Raw genomic sequence first — 20,643 nt, 5'->3', positions numbered from 1 at the left:
TGGGTTGCTCTTCGGAGGATCGGTGTGGACTTGTTGGGCCGAAGGGCCTGTTTCCACACTGTACGGAATCTAATCTAATCAATAGTAATCGATAAGCCATCAAAGCAGATAATAGGAAATGTAAATAATACCATGGCTAATGAGGTGGGCGACACGATAAGGAATTGGAGAGACAAAATGATTAAGGAAGGGAATTGTAAGCTATTGGAGATGGGTGGCTGAAGGTATACCCATTAATAATGGAGACACAAATGAGGATAGTGTCCATAGTGATCTCTGAGGGTTTAGAAGGCTAGAGGGGTGTTTCAGAGATATGAATGGCACGGCTATCATATGGTCTAAAAATATGGTAAGTCTGTGCTGACCAGGTGATGAGTGAGCATCATTTTTGCATGAGTTAGAACATAAATAGGATGTAATGAAGTCAACTAGTCAAGGACTGGAATCATGATATTAATGAAATAGTTTTAGCAGCAGTGGGGCCGAGGCAGAAATGGAGTTGAGTGACATTACGGAGTGAAAGTCCATGTCTTTGAGGCAATGTCAGAGGCTCATCTCAGGTCTGACAGTTCCATTTTCTGCATTAGGTAGTAACCACAGAAGGAAATAGTGTGAATGATTTTCAAACTCCATGCTGTAAGCAGTCAGGTAGCAGAGTGATTGAGAGATGTACTGGAGAGAGAGAGAGCGAGAGAGAGAGAGGTCCTTCAATTTTCAGCACCATGTCGCTGAGTGGCGTCTCTAATGGGCAGCAGGTATTGGAAGAAGAGGTGGGAGATCCTTGGAAGACAAGAGCGGTGACACTTGGGGGTGGGAGGGGAATACACAGCACTAGTTTCCCTGGTTACAGTTGGGTACGCCTTAGTTGAGCCAATCGAGAACAATTCCACCCAGTTGGATGTTGGAGGAGTGGAATTGGAAGACAATGGGTAAGTTTGCCTCTGTCATAGTCTGCAAGGAGGTTAAAAAGACTGAGGACCACTGGTGCATTTTGCTTCAGGCCATAGAAGTTGGCATATGTGACTGTGACTAATGCTGATCCTGTGTTGAAGCAAGGAAGGGTGATCTAACTGCACTGGGGAACATCTTCACCACAAACACTACAATCATTCACAAAGAAAGTCCACATTGTCTTTTCAGTCTTTTCACAGAGTGGTTACAGCACAAAACAAGACTATTTGACCTGTCTTATCATGGCATCTCTTTATGAGACCCACTCCCCAGCTTTTTCCCAAAGGAAGTCTTGTGGAAGTTGGTAGCAGTCGTGCCTGTGAACCAGAAGATCCAGTTCAAATCTGCCTCTGGAACTTGATGGTCATAGGGAAAAGCTTTCACATTGAAGTTCAACAGGCATGATTCAGCCATGCAAACCCTTCCAACACCCCACATTATTCTTCAAGGGGAGAAGAAGTGTTAAGATATATGAAACAGATAAATAAGTCTTAATTCCCATGGTCTAGTAATATGTTTCGCTTCAGATAATTGGTTAGTTCTCTTTGAAGACCTGATTGAACCTGCCTCCACCACATTCTCAGGCAGTGCGTATAAGATCTAAACCACTTGCTCCTAAATGAAAAAGGGGTTTCCTCAGGTCACCTTTGTTTATTTTACCAGTTGGCATTCTGCAGTTCCCAATCCTTCTGCCAACAGGAACAGTTTTCCTTTCCCCCTTCCACGCTGTCCAGATCCCGGATCATTGTGAACACGTCTATCAAATCCAAGGAGAGCAATCTTGTCCAATCTATCCATGTAACCTAGAATTCCCTCCCCAAGGGCATTGTGGGTCAACCCACAGCAGGTGGACTGCAGCTCTTCAGGAAGGCAGCTCACTACCACCTTCTCAAGGGGGCAATTAGGGACGGGCAATAAATGCTGGGCCCAGCCAGCGATGCCCACATCCCATGAAGGAATAAATAAAACAAAGCTCCTCATGGCTGGAATCATTCTCATGAATGTTTTCTGCATCCTCTCTGATACCTTCAAGGAAAACAATGGATAGGAAATAAATATTTAGATTAGATTCGATTCCCTACAGTGTGGAAACAGGCCCTTCGGCCCAACAAATCCACACTGCCCCTCTGAAGAATAACCCACCCAGACCCATTTCCCTCTGACTAATGCAACTAACACTATGGGCAATCCACCTGGCCTGCACATCTTTGGATCGTGGGAGGAAACTGGAGCACCCGGAGGCAACCCACGCAGACACAGGGAGAACATACAGACTCCACACAGACAATCACCCAAGGCTAGAATCGAACCCAGGTCCCTGGTGCTGTGAAGCGGCAGCAGTGCTAACCACTAAGCCACTGTGCCGCCCTGCTAAAAATGCTCAAATCCCACAAGTGTAAAATTGAAGAGTGTGGTGCCGGAAAAGCACAGCAGGTCAGGCAGCATCCGAGGAGCAGGAAAGTCGACGTTTCGGGCATCAGGCCTTCATCAGGAATATGAGGAGTTTATGCCTGAAATGTCGACTCTCCTGCTCCTCGGATGTTGCCTGACCTGCTGTGCTTTTCCAGCACCACACTCTTCGACTCTGACTCTCCAGCATCTGCAATACTCACTTTTCCCACAAGTGTAAAGCCTGCTTGAATCTGCTGTCTGCTAAAATAGCACCACTTAGCTACAGTTTCTGTAAGCTTTGGATTGAACCTGCTTCTCACCAAAGTCATATTTGTTATAGCAAAACAGCGTACCACCGTGAACCATCTTATCCCTCAGTGTAACCAATTTAATGAGGATGAACTGAGTTCAAGTAAGTAACAGCCTGTGATACAATCACAAGTTTCCAACATATGGAGACTCTTTAGCGCAGGTTGCCAATGACCAAGACAGGATTTGATATTAGTTCCCCAAGAGATCTTCTCCTGGAAGATGTCCCTTTCACCAAAGCTGTCACATTTAATCAGATAAAGAGAAAGACAGGCAAGAATTGAACTCTTACCACAGAATGCACATGGCTGCAGACATTTCCAAAAATTAACAAGTACAGTGGGAGCATAAAAGGCTGATGATAGCTTTGAGGCTATTCCTGTGAAATCTGCCTATAGCTTTGTTCTTTCTTTACTATGAAATAGATAAAGGACAAGGACTGTGTAATTTGTATCCGAGCAGAACTCTGGTTATAAAGTGATAAATGTGTCCATCTGTTCAGTCAGGAAAGTGTGTGAAATCAAGTCCCAATTACACTTTTTCAACCATAGTGTTCTGAATTAATTGTGTGTGTGTGTGTGTGTGTCAGATACAGTAACAACAAGACAGCGTCCCTCCAGGACTGAGGGTGTTACATGGGCAGCACAAACTACACAATCGTAGTAGAAAGTGTGTAAGAAATGCAAAACATGCAAGTTACAGTGTAATAGAAGAATGATAAATAATAGATGATTTTCTAGCAGCAATTTGAAGTCGTGCAAAGAATTTCAGATGGGAAAGAGTCCTATCATACTGTGTTGAGGAGTCGGATGGCTTGGGGAAAGAAACTGTTGTGCAAGTTGGCCGAATACTCCAGTATCTGCTGCCAGATGGCAGGAGAAGAAGTGTATGAGTAAGTGGTGTGTGGGGTCCCCCACAATGCTCTTAGCCTTTCGGATGCAGCGTGCGGTGTAAATGTCTGAAATGGAGGGGAGAGAGACACCGATGATCCTCTCAGCTGTCCTCATTATCCATTGTGGGGTCTTACAATCAGAGTGACTATTCTCTCAGCAACTGAACGTCTCCACCACAACTGTCTTCATGGCTAATGTCGATCCCTCAATCACTTTCACCAAAAGCAGCTTTTCTGGACAGGAATGCTGTTTGTGGGGGCTTGCTTTGTGCAAATTGACGGCTGCATTCCTATAATCACAACAGCGCTCACACCTCAACGATACTTCATTCACTGAGGATGTCTTGAGAGTGTGCGACACAACATACAAATGCAAGTCCTTCTTTGTTTCCTTTGGAATGAGAAGAAGACAAAGTTGCTGTGTTTTTCATCAGTTTCTCAGTCTCCCCAAAACAGGGCCCCGGGGTGTGATTACGTACAGGATTAGTCTGTTAGCGTTAAACGTAGAAAAGTGAGTGGAAGGAGCTTGGCCATGTTCCCTTTTAACAGCACAACATGCCCTTGATTCTAGTAGTCAGTGATACAGCCTGCTATTGAGATAGAGAGAGTGCACAAGGCATTGTGCCCATGAGCACTGGATAATGAATGGCCTTGTTCGACCAGTTCTCAAGCTGCCCTGTATTTTAGCAAAGCTGCTGTGTCATGGCTACACAGAACCTCTGCTCTTGAGCAGCTGCTTAATGATGCTGGGAGCTCGGGCAACAGGGCAAGAAAATCGAATCAAAAGTAAAGCCAACTGTTCACTGCCTATCTTGGCTGCGATAGAATGGGATCGCAAAACGCATTCTCCACATAAGGTTTGTTTACAAGGTCTCCCAAAACACCAAAAGGTAATGAAATAGCAGAGTGGCTGTGAGAGGAAATGGAATATTAAGTTATGGTGACAATGCTTCGACCTCTCAGGGCAATATACGTATGTGGTTCATATAGAGATGGTTATTACAAGATGTTGTCGGTGCTTTCTCAATCAATCACCTTTGTTACTAAATTAAATGGGCTATGAGACTTATCCATCCATAGCTTTTTAATTGAGTGTTTTCACTGAACCGTATATTGCAAAGTTACCATTTTCTTTTTGGAAAAGGCAAGGAATGCTTAACAGTCAACAAAAGATTTGTAAACCATTTTTTTTTATTCAAACGTCTGGAGTGTGATTGCTGCTACATCCATCCAGGGAAGGTGACAGTATGCCAGGTCATTCCTGTTTTATACTTTGTAGATATTGGGAGCCAGGAAGTGAGCCATTGCCACAGAATTCTAACAATTGGTCTGTGGTAAAAGCAATTGTGCAGTCAGCCCAGGCAAGAGAGCTTGGTGACTACAGGAAGTTGATAGTGGATTCAACAATGGCAGCTTTATTGATTATGAAAGGGGATGGAACTGATACTCCTTTATTGAAGCTGGTCAATGCCTGGCATTTGTGTGGCTCAAATGTTACTTACCGCTTATCAGCCCAAGTCTTGCTGCAGTGGACATGGAGTACTTCAGTAACAGAGGAATCGAAAATGGAAATCACACCATTTGTGCGCCACTGTTTAAGAAGCATGGCAACTTTCCTAACTTACTGTCAGCCAACTTCACCAAAGACAGGTTAACTGATAACTTATTTAACTATTTGTGTATAGAGCTTTGCATCTACAGTGTGCTGTCTATATCTTAATGTACATCAATCTTTTCCCCTTTCATCCCTTGGCTCACTGACCACATTGGCTCTCAGTTCAGGAAAGCTATTGGTAGAACTTTCCCTTCCCTGATGTGGCAAGAGAAATGGCAAGTTTGGTGACAAAATAGGGTGAGAATGAAAACATCAGATTCTCAACGTCAATCCCTCAAACCTTAAATGGTGACTGGCTTTGGGGACATTCCCAGAGTTGAGCACCATAGAATGAGAGGTGGTGTTGGCTCACAGCATCTGTAGTGGTGAGCAGCTGTGCTTGAATTAGCAGCAGGGGCTCATAAACCCCCGGGGGCATGCTCTTCCACCTCGTTAGCCAGGCCATTCCCTGAGAAATGCACCCAACATGTTTGTCACATTAATGAGGTTGAAAGCCCAAAGATCACAGCAGAAAATCTGACCAGACACCACTGAACTCACTCATCATCTCACTTCAACCTCAAGTGGAAACATTGTGTCCAATCCCCTCTGATGTCTTTTGTTCAACACTACAGGAAATTTGGATATTTTCTAATCAACCTGTCCAGGAACTTTATGCTCCTTCTAATTTATACATTTGCAATTTCCTTCAATTCATCACACCTTAAGCTATGAAATCCCCTCCCTAGACCTCTATGTCTCTCTCCCTCTCCCTAAAAGCTGTTTCTGAAAATCTAGCTCCTCTCCATATATCTCTTTATGTGCTTCCACGATGATTTTTGTCTTCCAATAATGCTCTTGTGCAGTGGCTCACTGCAATAGAGGGGCGGCATAACTCTGTTCAAACGAATTTCCTATGAGCCAGCAGTAATCAATTCTGAAACACTTGTAGATTTGAGACAGTCTTAATTGCAAACTCTTCCTCAACTGCCCTTTCTGTGCCTCCCACTCCAGCCTTGCTCAGCCCTGCTCCAGTTGGAGATTGCAACCCATTGGTACTTATGCTGTTTTAATGAGGAGAAAGGTGTCGATTGTGGGAGCTTGAACTTTTTCGAAAAGAAAGTTGTGCGCCAGTCAAAAGTAAATCATTCATTACATCTGCTAATTTATTTTGGGACTAAAACTGGAACACACACATTTGCAATCATGTTAAAGTGTTTCAACAGGCACGCTCGATAGATACAGAGAATGAAATGTCGGGCCTTTTAATGGGATAATGTCTGCCAAGGCAGAGAGATTAAGGAAGATTAGAAAGAAAAAAAAAACACAAAAGGAACAGAGGATCAGATGAAGGGTCGGAGTGGGAAAACTGACTGCAGGTTTGGTTGGGAAGATGGGTTCTGAGAAGGGTTTGGAGGTTGGGAAAGGGGTAGTGAAGGGTAAAGTATTGCCTCAGTCCCGCTTAGAGCTTTCTCGTCATTGGAAGAGGTCACCAAAAGGGAGGGTCCCAGTCAGAAGGCGGGAGGGTCCCAGTCAGAAGAGAGGGGCGCGTGCAGTAGGGGGAGACTATGCAGGGCTGTGGGTGGGGGGAGTGACAAGTAAAAAGATTCCACAATCAAACAAGCCAATTCAGGATATAGAGACACAGTGCAGCTCAGTATGGGTGCGGTCGGAGGAGTGGGGGGGATGATGATGCCTGAGTGTGTGGCAGAGCTGGAAGGGAAGCTTTTCTTCAAGAAACGCTCCATTGCTACTCTACAAAAAAAAAGCCACAATCTTGAAACAAATAAGTTAACTTTGAAGGGAGGCCGATTCATAAATCAGCACAAATTATACATAGTACAACAACAGCATTTCTGAGGCCTCTTTCAATCTCTTTGCAGTAAAATTGCCTCATTAAGTGCCTTCATGATTCACGTTTTGCAGGCTATCCCTGGCAGGAACTCGTCCAGCACACAAACTGTTCTCCCCCACATCAAGGTCAGACAAGCTATCTCATCGCCACTAACAACACTGACTGCACTGCCATGAACAAATCAAGCTCATTACCCCTTCAGTGTTGCGTGAAGTGAATTTCAACTGTGACACAGGGTCTCCTCAACCTTCCCAGCCTCTCAAACTGGTTGCATCAGTTAATCCTGAAATGTTAAAATCAACAGACATTGGCCGACCTCAGCACTGCATGAGGCTTAGTCTTTAATTGTCAGACCCTGGTCGCCCACCATGTCGAGTGACTGAGAACAGTCCTATATTACTGTTCAGCAGGGAACACCAGTCCCGCCAATGTACAGCATGTTGTAGAGATTCACACAACATATCCTCACAACATGCCTCACAGCGCCTGAGACCCGGGTTCAATTCCCGCCTCAGGCGACTGACTGTGTGGAGTTTGCACGTTCTCCCCGTGTCTGCGTGGGTTTCCTCCGGGTGCTCTGGTTTCCTCCCACAGTCCAAAGATGTGCAGGTCAGGTGAATTGGCCATGCTAAATTGCCCGTAGTGTTAGGTAAGGGCTAAATGTAGGGGTATGGGTGGGTTGCGCTTCAGAGGCTCGGTGTGGACTTGTTGGGCCGAAGGGCCTGTTTCCACGCTGTAATCTAATCTAAAATATCCAAACCTCTGGGAGAATTATATTGAGTAACTTCACAGGTATTGCATGGATGTAGCTGCTGCATGGTTTAGCTCTGCTACCTGATACCTGTTTCAAAGAATAAAGAACCCCAAATCTGACATTGATCCAAATAAATCAGGTCAGATCGCAATTTCTGGCCTTGCCTCTGACTCCAGTTACGACATCTATGACCTGACTTTATTCAGCCAAGGGGGACCCCACTTCCTGGAGATTCCAGAACCCACAGCAGAATCCCCGTTGCTCCATTGAAAGAGGAAAGGAATTCTCCCTGAATCCTCTAAGTGACCACAAAAGGGGGCACAGTGATCTCTTAAAAAAGGAAAAAAACTGGCAATCTAGTCATTGTCACATTGCTGTTTGTGGGAACTTGCAATCTGCCTGCTGTGTTTCCTACATCGTAACAGCGACTGCATTTCCAGAATATTCTTTTGTGAGGTGCAAAGAACGTTAAGACCAATTTTGTTTTCCTTCACCTCATCGTTTCATAGAAACAAGAGTGGCTATTTAGCCCATTGAGCTGCTTTGCCATTCATTAAGATCATGGCTGATCTATCCATCATCTCAGCTCCTCCCGCCTGCATTATCCCCATAACCTTTAATTCCCCTACCATGCAAAAAGCCATCCGACTGTGTCTTGAATATGTTTAATGAAGCTGCCTCTACTGCTTCCTGGGGCAGAGAATTCCATAGATTCAGTATTCCGTTGGAAAAACAGCTGTTTTCCGTAGCAGCCTCATTGATCTAAATTCCATAACGAAAGGCAAGCGGCTGGTCGTTACTACAAACACTTCACTGAGCTACACAGCGTTACAGGGGAAATTTTAAAAATCAATGACTCAATTAAGACATGTCAACAGAATAAGGATAATTATTTAACATTATGGTTAGGATTAGGATTACCCCAAACCTAAATGCTGGTGCAGTTCATGGCCTGGGAGCACATTGCGAAAAATTATACCCGTGTTCTCAAAACACTCTTCAGTTGTGAGATGCAAATTGAATGCGCCAAAATTTATACTACAGTGTAGAAAACTGAGAAAGGAAATTAAGTCACTGTTAGAATGACCTGTCGGCAGAGGAAAAAAAAAAGCTAAATTTGTTCGAATGATCAGAGGGTGATAAGCCTGTACCTGAATTCAAATAATCTGATTTGGGATATAGGAGCAGGAGGAGACCAGACATCTCCTCAAGCCAATTGTGCCACTTAGCAAGAGGAAACCTTCAGAGCTTCTTCGAGTTACGCCAAGTGAATGGCCACTGTCAATTCCCAAGGATGCGGGATTTCAAAACATGGGGGCATGTTATTTAAGGTGAGAGGAGAAAGATTTAAAAAAGACTTGAGGGGCAATTTTTCTTACACAGAGCGTGGTTTGTGTGTGGAATGAGCTTCCTGAGGAATTGGTGGATGAGGGTACAGTTGCAACATTTAAGAGACATTTGGATAAGCAGATGAATAGGAAAGGTTTGGAGAGATAGGGATGAGGAGCAGGCAGATGGGACTAGTTTAGTTTGGGATTATGTTCAGCATGGACTGGTTGGATCGAAGGGTCAGTTTCTGTCTTCTATGACTCTATGAAGTTTAGCTTTTACAATACTCAAAAGGTGACTTCAGCTGAGTTATTTTCACTGGATTTAACTGATAACTATTTCAGATCACCTGAGATTATCCCTGCAGTGTGGAAGCAGGCCATTTAGCCATTTAACCCTTCCAAAGGGCATCCTAACCAGAACAACCCTGTCTCTCTAACCCTGCATTTCCCATGGCTAATCCAACTTATCTACTGGACGCAATGTGACAATTTAGCATGGCTAATCCACCTAACCTGCACAACTTTGAACTGTGGGAGGAAACTAGAGTACCCAAAAGAAACACATGCAGACAACATTAAAACTCCACACAGACAGTCACCCAAGGCTGGAACTGAACCCAGGTCTTTGCCATTGTGAGGCTGCAGTGCTAACCACCGAGCCACCATGCCATCTCCCAATAAAAGCAAATTACTGCGGATGCTGGAATCTGAAACCAAAAGAGAAAACGCTGGAAAATCTCAGCATCTGTAAGGAGAGAAAAGAGCTGACATTTTGAGTCAAAGCTGACAAAGGGTCAGCTAGAGTCGAAACGTCATGCCATCTCAGATGTTAGCTGCAATCTTGTGCCCCCCGCCCCCCCTGCCCTCAACCCTCTGGCTGGATAGAAGTCATCATGTTGGCAGGTTATTTCTCCAGCATCCCACCTCCTTCATGATTATGTCTGTCTCTGGACTGTGATCCAGCAACAATATCAAGCCTCAGATGGGGTGACGTACTGGAGCAGTCACTGCTGTTCAGTCCCAGGGGGCAGTATGATATTCCTGAAAAGAAGTGATCCAAGGTTCTCTCTCAGTCCTTCAGCCAATAGTCACCTCCACAAGACTGAGCCCATTGAATTCCACCTCTCCCTCTGATGGCTGCAACTGTTTCCAACTGGAAAGCTCAGCTGCCAACTTCTCAAGTGTTCAAGAAAGAGTTTGATACGGTCTGGAGAGAATGGATCAAAAGCAGGAACAGGGTACTGAGTTGCACAGCAAGCTCAAAGGGTCAAACGGTCTACTGCTGCACCAATTTTCAATGTTTCCCAAGGCAACCAGAGATGGACAACAAATATAGCCACAATCTGAAAGCACTTCTTTTTAAAGAAAGAGACTGGAGGCAGTGAAATGCAGTGATTTCGAAGGTTAGGAGGATGTGGCCCAATGTGTTCATGAAGGCAGCACCAGACAGACACAGATACAGAAACATCGAAAATTGGAGTAGGCCATTTGGCCATTCACTGTGATCATGGCTGATTGTCCAACTCAATCCCCTGTCCTGCTTTGTCATCATACCTGTTGATCCCTTTGGCTGCAAGAACTACCATCAAACTACCCCCTTGAAAACATCCAATGTTTTGGCCCGATAAGATGAGAATTTCAAACTGGTGTAGGAGTCAGTATAACTTGGTGAGGTCAGGGGTGACAGGATAGCAGGGGTAGACATAGTTCTGGAGAGAAATTTACAGTAGATTTAACATCCCAGCGCAATTCCTGCACTTTATAAATGAGTTGTCCCAGAGGAGCCGAAGTTTACACAGAACATTGTGAACAGAGTGATAAAACATGGGAGCACCAACCTCACATAAACAACAACTTCCCGTGCTACAAGTCAATTCCTGCAAAGATTGTTCAACAATTATTCTCTGCCTGTCAGGCCACACAGCCTGACTCAATGGAAAAGGCATCAGCAATTCAGAAATCATCATCTTTTTCCTCACAAAATCCAGATTCCGTAAGGTTCATATCTGAAATCGAGCCTGAAAGGCAAGATCCCCCTTGTACTCATTTAAAGAAACTTAAGTCGTATCACAATTAAACATGGGGAAATCAATTTGCCAAGCACACACCACTGTATAACATTGTAATGAAAATAGTACTCAATGAGATTTGCTAACGGCTTTCCAGTGTCTATGGTTAAGGCTGTCGTCAAGGTGATACCTGCAATTGGCCAATAATAGAAACACATACTGGTTTATCCAACACAAACAAACTATCTGAAAAACCACACAGGTAAGATTGAACAAACTGGCTGACTTGCTCAATCTACTGTTACCATGACAAGTAGAGCCGAAATATTATAGCCATCGTTTTACCTTGAATGCTTCTCTTGAAAAAAGCTTTACAGCCTTCACATGACCAGACTCCATAGTGATAGCCTGAGGCGTAATCACTGCACACTGCACAGTATCGGGTCTCCTTGCTGGATTCTAATGTGCCTGCGGATGGGCTGCTTTGCTCGCTGGTGCTGGAGAGGTGATCATTCACTCGCTGGCGTCTGTTGTCACTGTTAATTCTGTGGAAGGACAACAAGAGTAGAAGGGCAGGATGAGAGTGTGAGGAAGTAAAACGAGGGATGGTTTTAGATTAGATTCCCTACAGTGTGGAAACAGGCCCTTCGGCCCAACCAGTCCACACCAAACCTCCGAAGAGCAACCCACCCCCCCCTCTGACTAATGCACCTAACACTACGGGCAATTCAGCATAGGGAGAAAGTGAGGACTGCAGATGCTGGAGATCAGACTGAAAAATGTGTTGCTGGAAAAGCGCAGCAGGTCAGGCAGCATCCAAGGAGCAGGAGAGCTGAAGAAGGGCTTATGCCCAAAATGTCGATTCTCCTGCTCCTTGGATGCTGCCTGACCTGCTGCACTTTTCCAGCAACACATTTTTCAGCAATTCAGCAAAGCCAATTCACCTGACCTGCACATCTTTGGACTGTGAGAGGAAACCGGAGCACCCGGAGGAAACCCACACAGACACGGGGAGAATGTGCAAACTCCACACAGACAGGCACCCAAGGCTGGAATCAAACCTGGGCCCCTGCTGTTGTGAGGCAGCAGTGCTAACCACTGAGCCACCATGCTGCCCCATGTGTTCCCATCACCATCATAAGATGGTGTTCCCATCTTATACCCAACATGTTTGCTGGAACATGAATCGATCTGCGTAAGTGTTACATAGGGTCAAGACTAGCCCATTTGGTCCTTCCAGCGCGCCCCAGCATTTAATGAGATCATTGATTGGACTCTGGTCTCAACTCCACATTTCTGTCTGTACACGACAATCCATGACTCTTCTGTCGATCAAATATTGATGTAACCTAGTCTTGGATAAATGAAATAATCCAGTCTCCACTTCCTCCTGCGGAAGAGAATTCTACACTTTAACAAGCCTTTGAAAGAGAAAACAGAAGTCTTCATCTGTCTCAAAAAGATGATCTCTTATTCATATTTATGTTCCCTTGTATTAGTCTCTCCCACAAGAGGAAACATCCTCCAAGTATCCACCCTATCCAGCTCCCTCCAGATATTACGTGTTTCAATGAGATCACCTCTCATTCTTCTCCAATGGGGTTTAGGCCTATGCAATCTATCCTTACAAGTTAAAAATCACACACTAGGTTATAGTCCAACAGGTTTATTTGGAAGCACTAGCTTTCAGAGCACTGCTCCTTCATCAAGTGATTGCCCTGATGAAGGAGCAGTGCTCCAAAAGCTAGTGTTTCCGAATAAACATGTTGAACTATAACCTGGTGCTGTGTGATTTTTAACTTTGTCCACCCCAGTCCAACACCGGCACTTCCAAGTCAGAGTATCCTTATAAGATAAGCCGTTCATTCCAGGAATGAGTTGAGTGGATCTTTTTCTGAACTGCTTCTAAACTATTTACATTTTTTTAAAATAAGAAGATCAAAATTGTACACAATACTCCAGATATGGTCTGGGCAAAACCTTGCATCACTGTAGCAAAATTTCCCTAATCTTCTATTCCATTCTCCTTGTAATAATCAACAACATCCTGTTTGCCTTCCTAATCACTTGTACCTACATACCACATGTACCAGGATACCCAAGATCCCTCAGTATTCCACCAACTAGTTCTGCAATCTCCTTCTAATGAAGTAATATTTTGCTTTGCTTTTCTTTCTACTTACCAAGGTTATATTTCATCTGCCACACCTTTCCTCACTCACTTTTTCTCCCTATATCCCTTTGCAGACTTTTTCTTGACAAGTAACTTCCGATGGAGTACAACTTGGCAAAGTGTGCGCTCATGAAGAATAGAAGCATGGACTATTTTCTAAATGCGGAGAAATTTCAGAAATCTGAAGTGCAAAGAGACTTGGGAGTTCTAGTCCAGGATTCTCTCAAGGTAAACTTGCAGGTTGAGTCAATAGTTAGGAAGGCAAATGCAATGATGGCAGTTATTTGACGAGGACTTGAAAATAAAAGCAGGTATGTACTTCTGAGGCTCTGCAAGGCTCTGGTCAGGCCACATTTGGAGTATTGTGCGCAATTTTGAGCCTCATATCTCAGGAAGGAGCCTGTTCAGAGAAGGTTCATGAAAATGATCCCAGCAATGAAAAGCTGAACATATGAGGAACTTTTGAGAGATCTGGGTTTGTACTTGATGGAGTTTAGAGGGATGAGGGAGGATGTAATTGAAACTTACAGAATAGTGAACGGCCTGGACAGAGAGGATCTTGGGAAGATGTTTCCATTGGTAGGAGAGACTAGAACCTGAGGGCACAGCCTCAGAGTAAAGGGAAGACCTTTTAGAACGGAGCTAAGGAGAAACATCTTCAGCCAGAGAGTGGGGAATCTATAGAATTCATTGCCACAGAAGGCTGTGGAGGCCAGGTCATTGAGTATATTTAAGATGGAGATAGATAGATTGATTGTCAAGGAGGTCAAGGGTGACGGGGAGAAAGCGGGCAATTTGCCAACGAGAAAATATCCATTTGTCCCAAATCTCTATCTTCTGTTAATTAACAAATCCTTTATCCACATTAATATGTTGCATCCTAAACTATGTGCTCCTATTTTATGTGCTAACCTTAGATCTGGCACCTTATCAAATTTGTCTTGGAAATCTAAATGCATTACATCTATCCTCTATCTACTGTAAATGTTATGGGGGCCTGAATGTTGTAGACTATAGTGCAATTTGTGGCAGAATCCTGTGAGAAATCTGATGAGTTACATCTCAATATCAGGGAGCAGCTCACGGTGTCTTTTATGTATCCGGCAAATGGCAAGACGAGTTTCTCTCTACGCAGCACTGAGTTGGCGATTAAGAGGCATTATAGATTGTTTAATGGCACATCCAGCCTCATCTCCCTATCTTTCCTAACAAGCCGAACAAATTGGAGATTGAGAATTCTTCGTGTGGAAGTCAAGGTGTGTAGCTGGTGATTTCAGCTTGCCATTGGCCGCAAATAGCCTCCATGGTGTTCAGTACCAAGGGTTAACCCTAACCCTATCTCAGGACATAGTAAATGTGCTCCAGCTGCACACACCCTACATCTACGGACATTGGCGTCTGACATTTGCCAGCCCCACCTGTCCACTTGCTTGGAGGACGTCCCAGCAACTAACATTGAAAGGCAACTTCAAGGACACTTTACACATAAGTGCAAGTGACCAGCTCATGGAGTGGACCAGGCTGCATCTCAGGGCTACTTGCCTGTTCCCTTAATGCTCACTCCCTTCTCACTGGTTTGTGCCTACATGAATGCTCACACCATCCATGCCTTGCAATGTTAGCATGTTGGCACTTCAACCAGAGCCAAAGGTTGTCAGTATTGATGTGCTCCACTGCACAGAGACACCGACAGGCTGATTGTCAGCCAGCACTGGTGACATATTGCTTTATGACACATAGAGATGTCAATCTAACACCAAGAGCATGTGCCAGTTGACTGCGTGGCAGAAACACTCATGCTCACTGAACCAAACGGCCAGGTTAGAAAGATGGTGGGGTTTAGTCCTCAGTCCTCTCCAGGATGGTGGGTTAGTGGAGGGGGTGTGTGCTGCTGTTAGTCCAAGGTCCTAGTCCTGCCGGTCATAGGGGCTTGTCCAGTCATTTGTTTTCTAGGGCACAGCATGGTCAGGGGATATGTCCAGCTGGGGTCCGGGTAATAGTCTGTCGTGTAGGGCCATCATAAGCAGTCAGAGGAGTGTGTATCATCAGACAGGTACAGCAGCCGGGAGACCTACTCAGTCATACCTAGGGGCTACTTAGTCAAGGTCGGTTGGAATTCTTGGGGAACAGAGTCCTGAGGTTTCATGCATTGATCACTGAGGAAGGTGCAAGGGGAGCCAGTGCGAACAGTGGGTCTCTCACTGCCAAAAGGAGTGAGGGATTCAAGACTGGCGAGAAGAAAGCAGAGGCGTGTGTGAGAGGTAGGGATGAGGCTGGTGACGAGGGAAACTCAAGATGTACTTGGGGGTACGCAGAACATCACGGGAAAGCATGGAAGGCCATGGGATGTAGGGCTGTCGACAGGGACCACCACTATGGCCTCCATAGGGGAAGAGTAAAGGGTCAGGGTGGGCATCCTTAGGGTGTAATGCCATGGCTCATAGAGCCCGCAGGGCAGTTGCAGGAAAAGCTCAACGTGGTGCCTCTCTACACTGGAAGGATGGGTAGAAATGGGCTGTTGGTGTCGTGTGTGGTAAAAGGGAACATGGAGGCAACCAGGATAATGGTAATGGTGTCCACCATGAGCTGTCTTCCCTGCCAACACTTGATTTTCTCTCGATGCTATGGCATCTTGAAATACCTTGGAAAAGTCCCAGGGATGGCTCAGTCAGTGTCACGTTGATGGGCGAAAGTGAAGGATCTATATTTATTGGACACCACAACATCAAAGGGGCAAATACATGAGGCATGTGTTTGCAAATGCCACTACATTTCATTTCCAATGATTTCATTGACCATGTGGAACACCTGCAGAGTGAACGTGCTTAGGCTTCACATGTGGGTCATGTGAAGTCATTTGCACTATGCCTTCGATGCTTGCAAATTGAACATCATCATCTCAGAAATTAGCTGCAATTACTTAAAACGAGGAGACTGCTGGCCAAAAGCTACCCATTTGTGAAACTTCCAAAGGGGTGGTGTGGTACAAAGGGCACCTCACTTCTGCACATCATGTAAGTGTAACAATAGGCTCTACTGAATGGAATGAAGAAGTGAATGATTGATGTGCGTCTGGAACAGGAAGGGCATTGGTGCCCAGCAGAGCACTCCCTGGTGGTCACTCACGCTGGGCAGCACCTTCCCCAAGTTGGTGCACAGGCTGTGGCCAGGGCTGTGGGGGAGCAAACAAAGAGGCTGCTGAAGATGCAGCTTGGAGCAGAGTAATGGGGTAGGGAATTGGGGGTGGGGGAGGGTTCCTCCAGTGTCGTCCAGACAGAACATGCCGCACCATTCTAGCATGCTGGGCTCTGCACAATCGGAGTAGGCAAAGAGTTGATGTGTTGGATACTGAGGAATCAGGAGAATGGGAGCAGTCTTCCTCTGAGGAGGATGAGGACACTGAGGAAAAAGAATCTCTCCTTGCACATGACAGAACTCAGGCGGGTTGGGTGCTACTAGCCAGACTGGACCTGAAGGATACCCGATTCCTGAATGAAGCAGAGCATCATTAACAGTAGATTAGTCCTTGGTCCTGATGTCAGCACTTGGAAGTGAACTGTAGCCTCTCCTCATTTCATGTGTGATCACTTGTGCTGTCTGTAAATAAACGCGCCTGTTTGAAATTGTCTGCTTGCTTGCCCTTGTCATGATGTTCCCCTACTGGACAGTGGCAAGCCATGCATGTTCCAGGTGGGCACTGGGCTCAGAGTACCTGTGACTTAGAGAGGGTACTTAAATGTGACGTAGCTAAGGACAGGTAAAGCATTTGGCCCTATGGTTAAAGGACGACTAGGATGAGTGAATAGGACCCTGTGTGCAAGGAAAGGTCAGTCATGCCAGCCGTGTGCCATAAGGGGTGTGGCTCTGTGGCTGCTTTGCCGTGACGATACCAGGGAGGAACAATGCCGGATTGCCAATGATTGTCTAGGTACACAATGGGCCTTTTAAAGGTGGCAAGGTTGCAAGGGATGCTGGTCTTCTGACAGATATCTGCTGAATGGCAAGTTGTTCTGGGAAGGGCACATGGTAAGATGGGCCAGGTGAGACGTTCACCTTAAGGGCAGGGTGGGTATTCAATGAGGGGAGTTTTGGAAGACGCAGCGAGGAAACGTGCCAGGCTTCATGGTGAAAACTCCTCCAAAACTCTTGACACAACAGGCACTTAGCCAAACCAAAATGTCAAATTCAGCCCAGAGTCTCTTTCACAAAGCTTTGTTGGCTCTATCTGATTACATTGTGATTTTCTAAGCATCCTGCCATAACGTCCATAATAATGGATTCCAGAACCTTCCCTATGACAGATGACTTATGGTTTCCTGTTTTCTGCCTCCCTTATTTCTTGAATAAAATTGTTACATTTGCTATTTTCTTATTCCCTGGGAACCTTCCAGAATCAGAGGAATTTTGGAAGATTGTAACAAGCGGATCTATGATCTGTACCATTCCTTTTTTTTGAGACCTCAGGTTGTCAGTAATCTGAACGTGTACATTACTGTTTAATTTTGTGAGTTTTAACCCTCTGTGGTTCATTTTTTACCCAGTTTTGAACGGACTTATCATTGCAGCCACAAAGCACTGTGACATGCTAATGAAACAGCCTAAAATTAAATGAAAGGATAGGTAAGAATGATTACACAAATTGACAAAAGATATTATCAGTTTTCACAAAACCAAGTACAGCGGGATCTTAGTCAGATGGGCCAATGGGCTGAGGAGTGGGAGATGATGGTTAATTTAGATAAATGCAAGATGATGCATTTTGAGATGGCAAATCAGAGCGGGAGTTATACGCTTAATGGTAAGGTCCTGTAGAGTGTTCTTGAATAAAGAGACCTTGGAGTGCATGTTCACAGTTCCTTAAAAGTAGAGTCGCAGTAGATAGGATAGTGAAGAAGGCATTTGGTATGCTTTATTCGTCAGAGCATTAAGTATAGGAGTTGGGAGGTCATGATGCCGCTGCTTAAGCCATTTTTGGAATATTGCGTGCAATTCTGGTCTCCTTCCTAACAGAAGAATTTTGTGAAACTTGAAAGCGTTCAGAAAAGATTTACAAGGATGTTGCCAGGGTTGGAGGGTTTGAACTATAAGGAGAGGCTGAACAGGCTGGGGCTGTTTTCCCTGGAGTGTTGGAGACTGAGGGACAGACAGTGGCAAGCCCTGTCTGTTCCAGGCGGGCACTGTGCTCAGAGCACCTGTGACTTCGATAGGGTATAAAATTGATAGGTTTATAAAATAGATAGGTTTATAAAATCATGAGGAGTATGGATAGGATAAATAGACAAGGTCATTTCCCTGGGGTGGGGGAGTCCAAAACTAGTGGGTGTAGGTTTAGAGTGAGGGAGTGGATGGGTTGGACCGAACGGTCTGTTTCCATGCTGCACATCTCTATGACTCTAGGATAGGCTGTTTGGCCCTTTGTGCTGCTGCCAGCACTTTGAAAGAGCTATCCAGTTAGTTCCCCTTCCCTGCTTTTTTAAGTCCTGCAAGTGTTTCCTTTCCAAGTATACACACAATGCCCTTTTGAATGTTACTGCTTTTACAGACATAAAAAAGGACTATCAATATTCAACTGATTCTAATATCAAATGGTCTAAAAATGAAATTATAAAGACGAAGTAGTGACCTAAAATGGCTGCAGACATCACCTGACCAGGTTGAGTCAAGTTCATGAAGCCCAACAAAAAACATGATCAGTTTAAGCCAAAGTGAACATAGTTATAAAAGACACTGAAACTTAGATCTGTATCTTCCAATGATTCACACTTTTTTTTGGAAGTTAATCATTGATATGAAAGGTTGACAGTGGACTATTTGGCTTAGAAGCAGAGGCCCAGGAAATCTCAAATGGACAGGGATTAACAGCCGCTTCTGAGCAGCAGAACAGACAAGGTTTTGTGAGCAACAACGGCAAGATGGTCTCTCTTGCCTCTCTCTACACCTCAAATGTCAGTGCTGGTTCCAAAACAGCTTGAAAAATCCATTGTTCACTGAGAAATCAAGGCTATCTGTGAGCTTCAAGACTTCTGAGTGAACAGGAGAAAGTGAGGACTGCAGATGCTGGAGATCAGAGGCTGAAAATGTGTTGCTGGAAAAGCGCAGCAGGTCAGGCAGCATCCAAGGAGCAGGAGAATCGACGTTTCGGGCATAAGCCCTTCTTCTGAGTGAACAGGACAACCATTAGGACCCAGCTGAAGGACTCAATAAAAAGTCTCCAACCTGCAACTGCTAGTACAATCCTGTCTGCTGTGCTGTTCCCCCCCCTAACTTTTGAGTTATTACCTTATGTTTGTGTCTGTGTCTGATGTCACGTTTACTTATTGTTCTCAAAGTTTAATTGGTAATAAAACTCCACTCCCTTTCACTGAAATATACCTTGGGATTGGCTCTCCTTCACTTCTTCAAAATCTGGTTAACCAAGTTTAATGAACTGTGACAGCTCTATGCTAAAAGGGAAACAAATTTTTTTTTAATATGGCTGACCAAGAGGGGTTTTAAAAAGAAGGGACTCAATCATCCTCCTCAACTGATCAGAATCCAAGCTTGCACCATGGCTAGAAGCAAGATAATTGCAGCAATATGTTCCAGATTGTACCAACACATTACATAGAGAAAATTGCCAGCATATTGATGTAGGTTCTGTGGCCAATTATCATAAATATGTGTCCCCTGATTACTAATTGTCCTGCCTGTCAAATAGTTTCTCCCTTTATATTCCATCAAAACTCTTCCAAATTTACAAAGCATTCATCTCAATTAATCCATATCAGTGTTTACCCTCCACACAAACAAATAGTCTAATCTAAACACATTTACTTGCTCTGTTCCCATATCTCGAAGAGTGTGGTACTGGAAAAGCACAGCAGGTCAGGCAGCATCCGAAGAGCAGGAAAATCGACTTTTCGGGAATAAACCCTTCCTCAGGAATGAGGCTCATTCCCGATGAAGAACTCATGCCCGAAATATCGATTCTCCTGCTCCTCGGATGCTGCCTGACCTGCTGTGCTTTTCCAGCACCACACTCTGATCTTCAGCATCTGAAGCCCTCACTGTCCCCATATCTCATCAGCACCTTTGCTTTCACATTTCCAATCGATTTTTAAATATTGACTCAGTATTTGCCTCAACCACTAACCCCGGAAGTGAATCCAAGCAACCAACAGATCAGATCTAAACTCTGCAGCTCTGACACATCCACTCATGAATGGTGGGGGACAATTTAACAGCTCACAGGAAGTGGAGAATCTACACATATCTCGATCCTCAATGACAAAGGAGAGTAGCATATGCTTGCACAGGGACAAAGTTGAAATACTTGTAACCATCTTCAGCCAAAGGTGCTGAGTTGATGATTCATCTGGGCCTCCTTCTGAGATCCCCAACATT

The 20,643-nt window shown here is 44.7% G+C and overlaps 1 protein-coding gene across 2 annotated transcripts in view; it reads right to left on the bottom strand.

Moving 5' to 3' along the window:
- Nucleotides 1-20,643, bottom strand: part of esr1 (estrogen receptor 1) — a 288,949-nt gene that overhangs the window by 254,781 nt on the left and 13,525 nt on the right. For both annotated transcript variants that reach the window (XM_043696506.1, XM_043696507.1), the window contains exon 2: nt 11,433-11,632. In XM_043696506.1, coding sequence (XP_043552441.1) covers nt 11,433-11,632 — 200 coding nt within the window. The remainder of the gene's footprint in view (nt 1-11,432; nt 11,633-20,643) is intronic.

The sequence above is a fragment of the Chiloscyllium plagiosum genome, chromosome 9 (genome assembly GCF_004010195.1).
Source record: "Chiloscyllium plagiosum isolate BGI_BamShark_2017 chromosome 9, ASM401019v2, whole genome shotgun sequence".
NCBI lineage: Eukaryota > Metazoa > Chordata > Chondrichthyes > Orectolobiformes > Hemiscylliidae > Chiloscyllium > Chiloscyllium plagiosum.
This window is presented reverse-complemented; position numbering and strand designations above follow the sequence as displayed.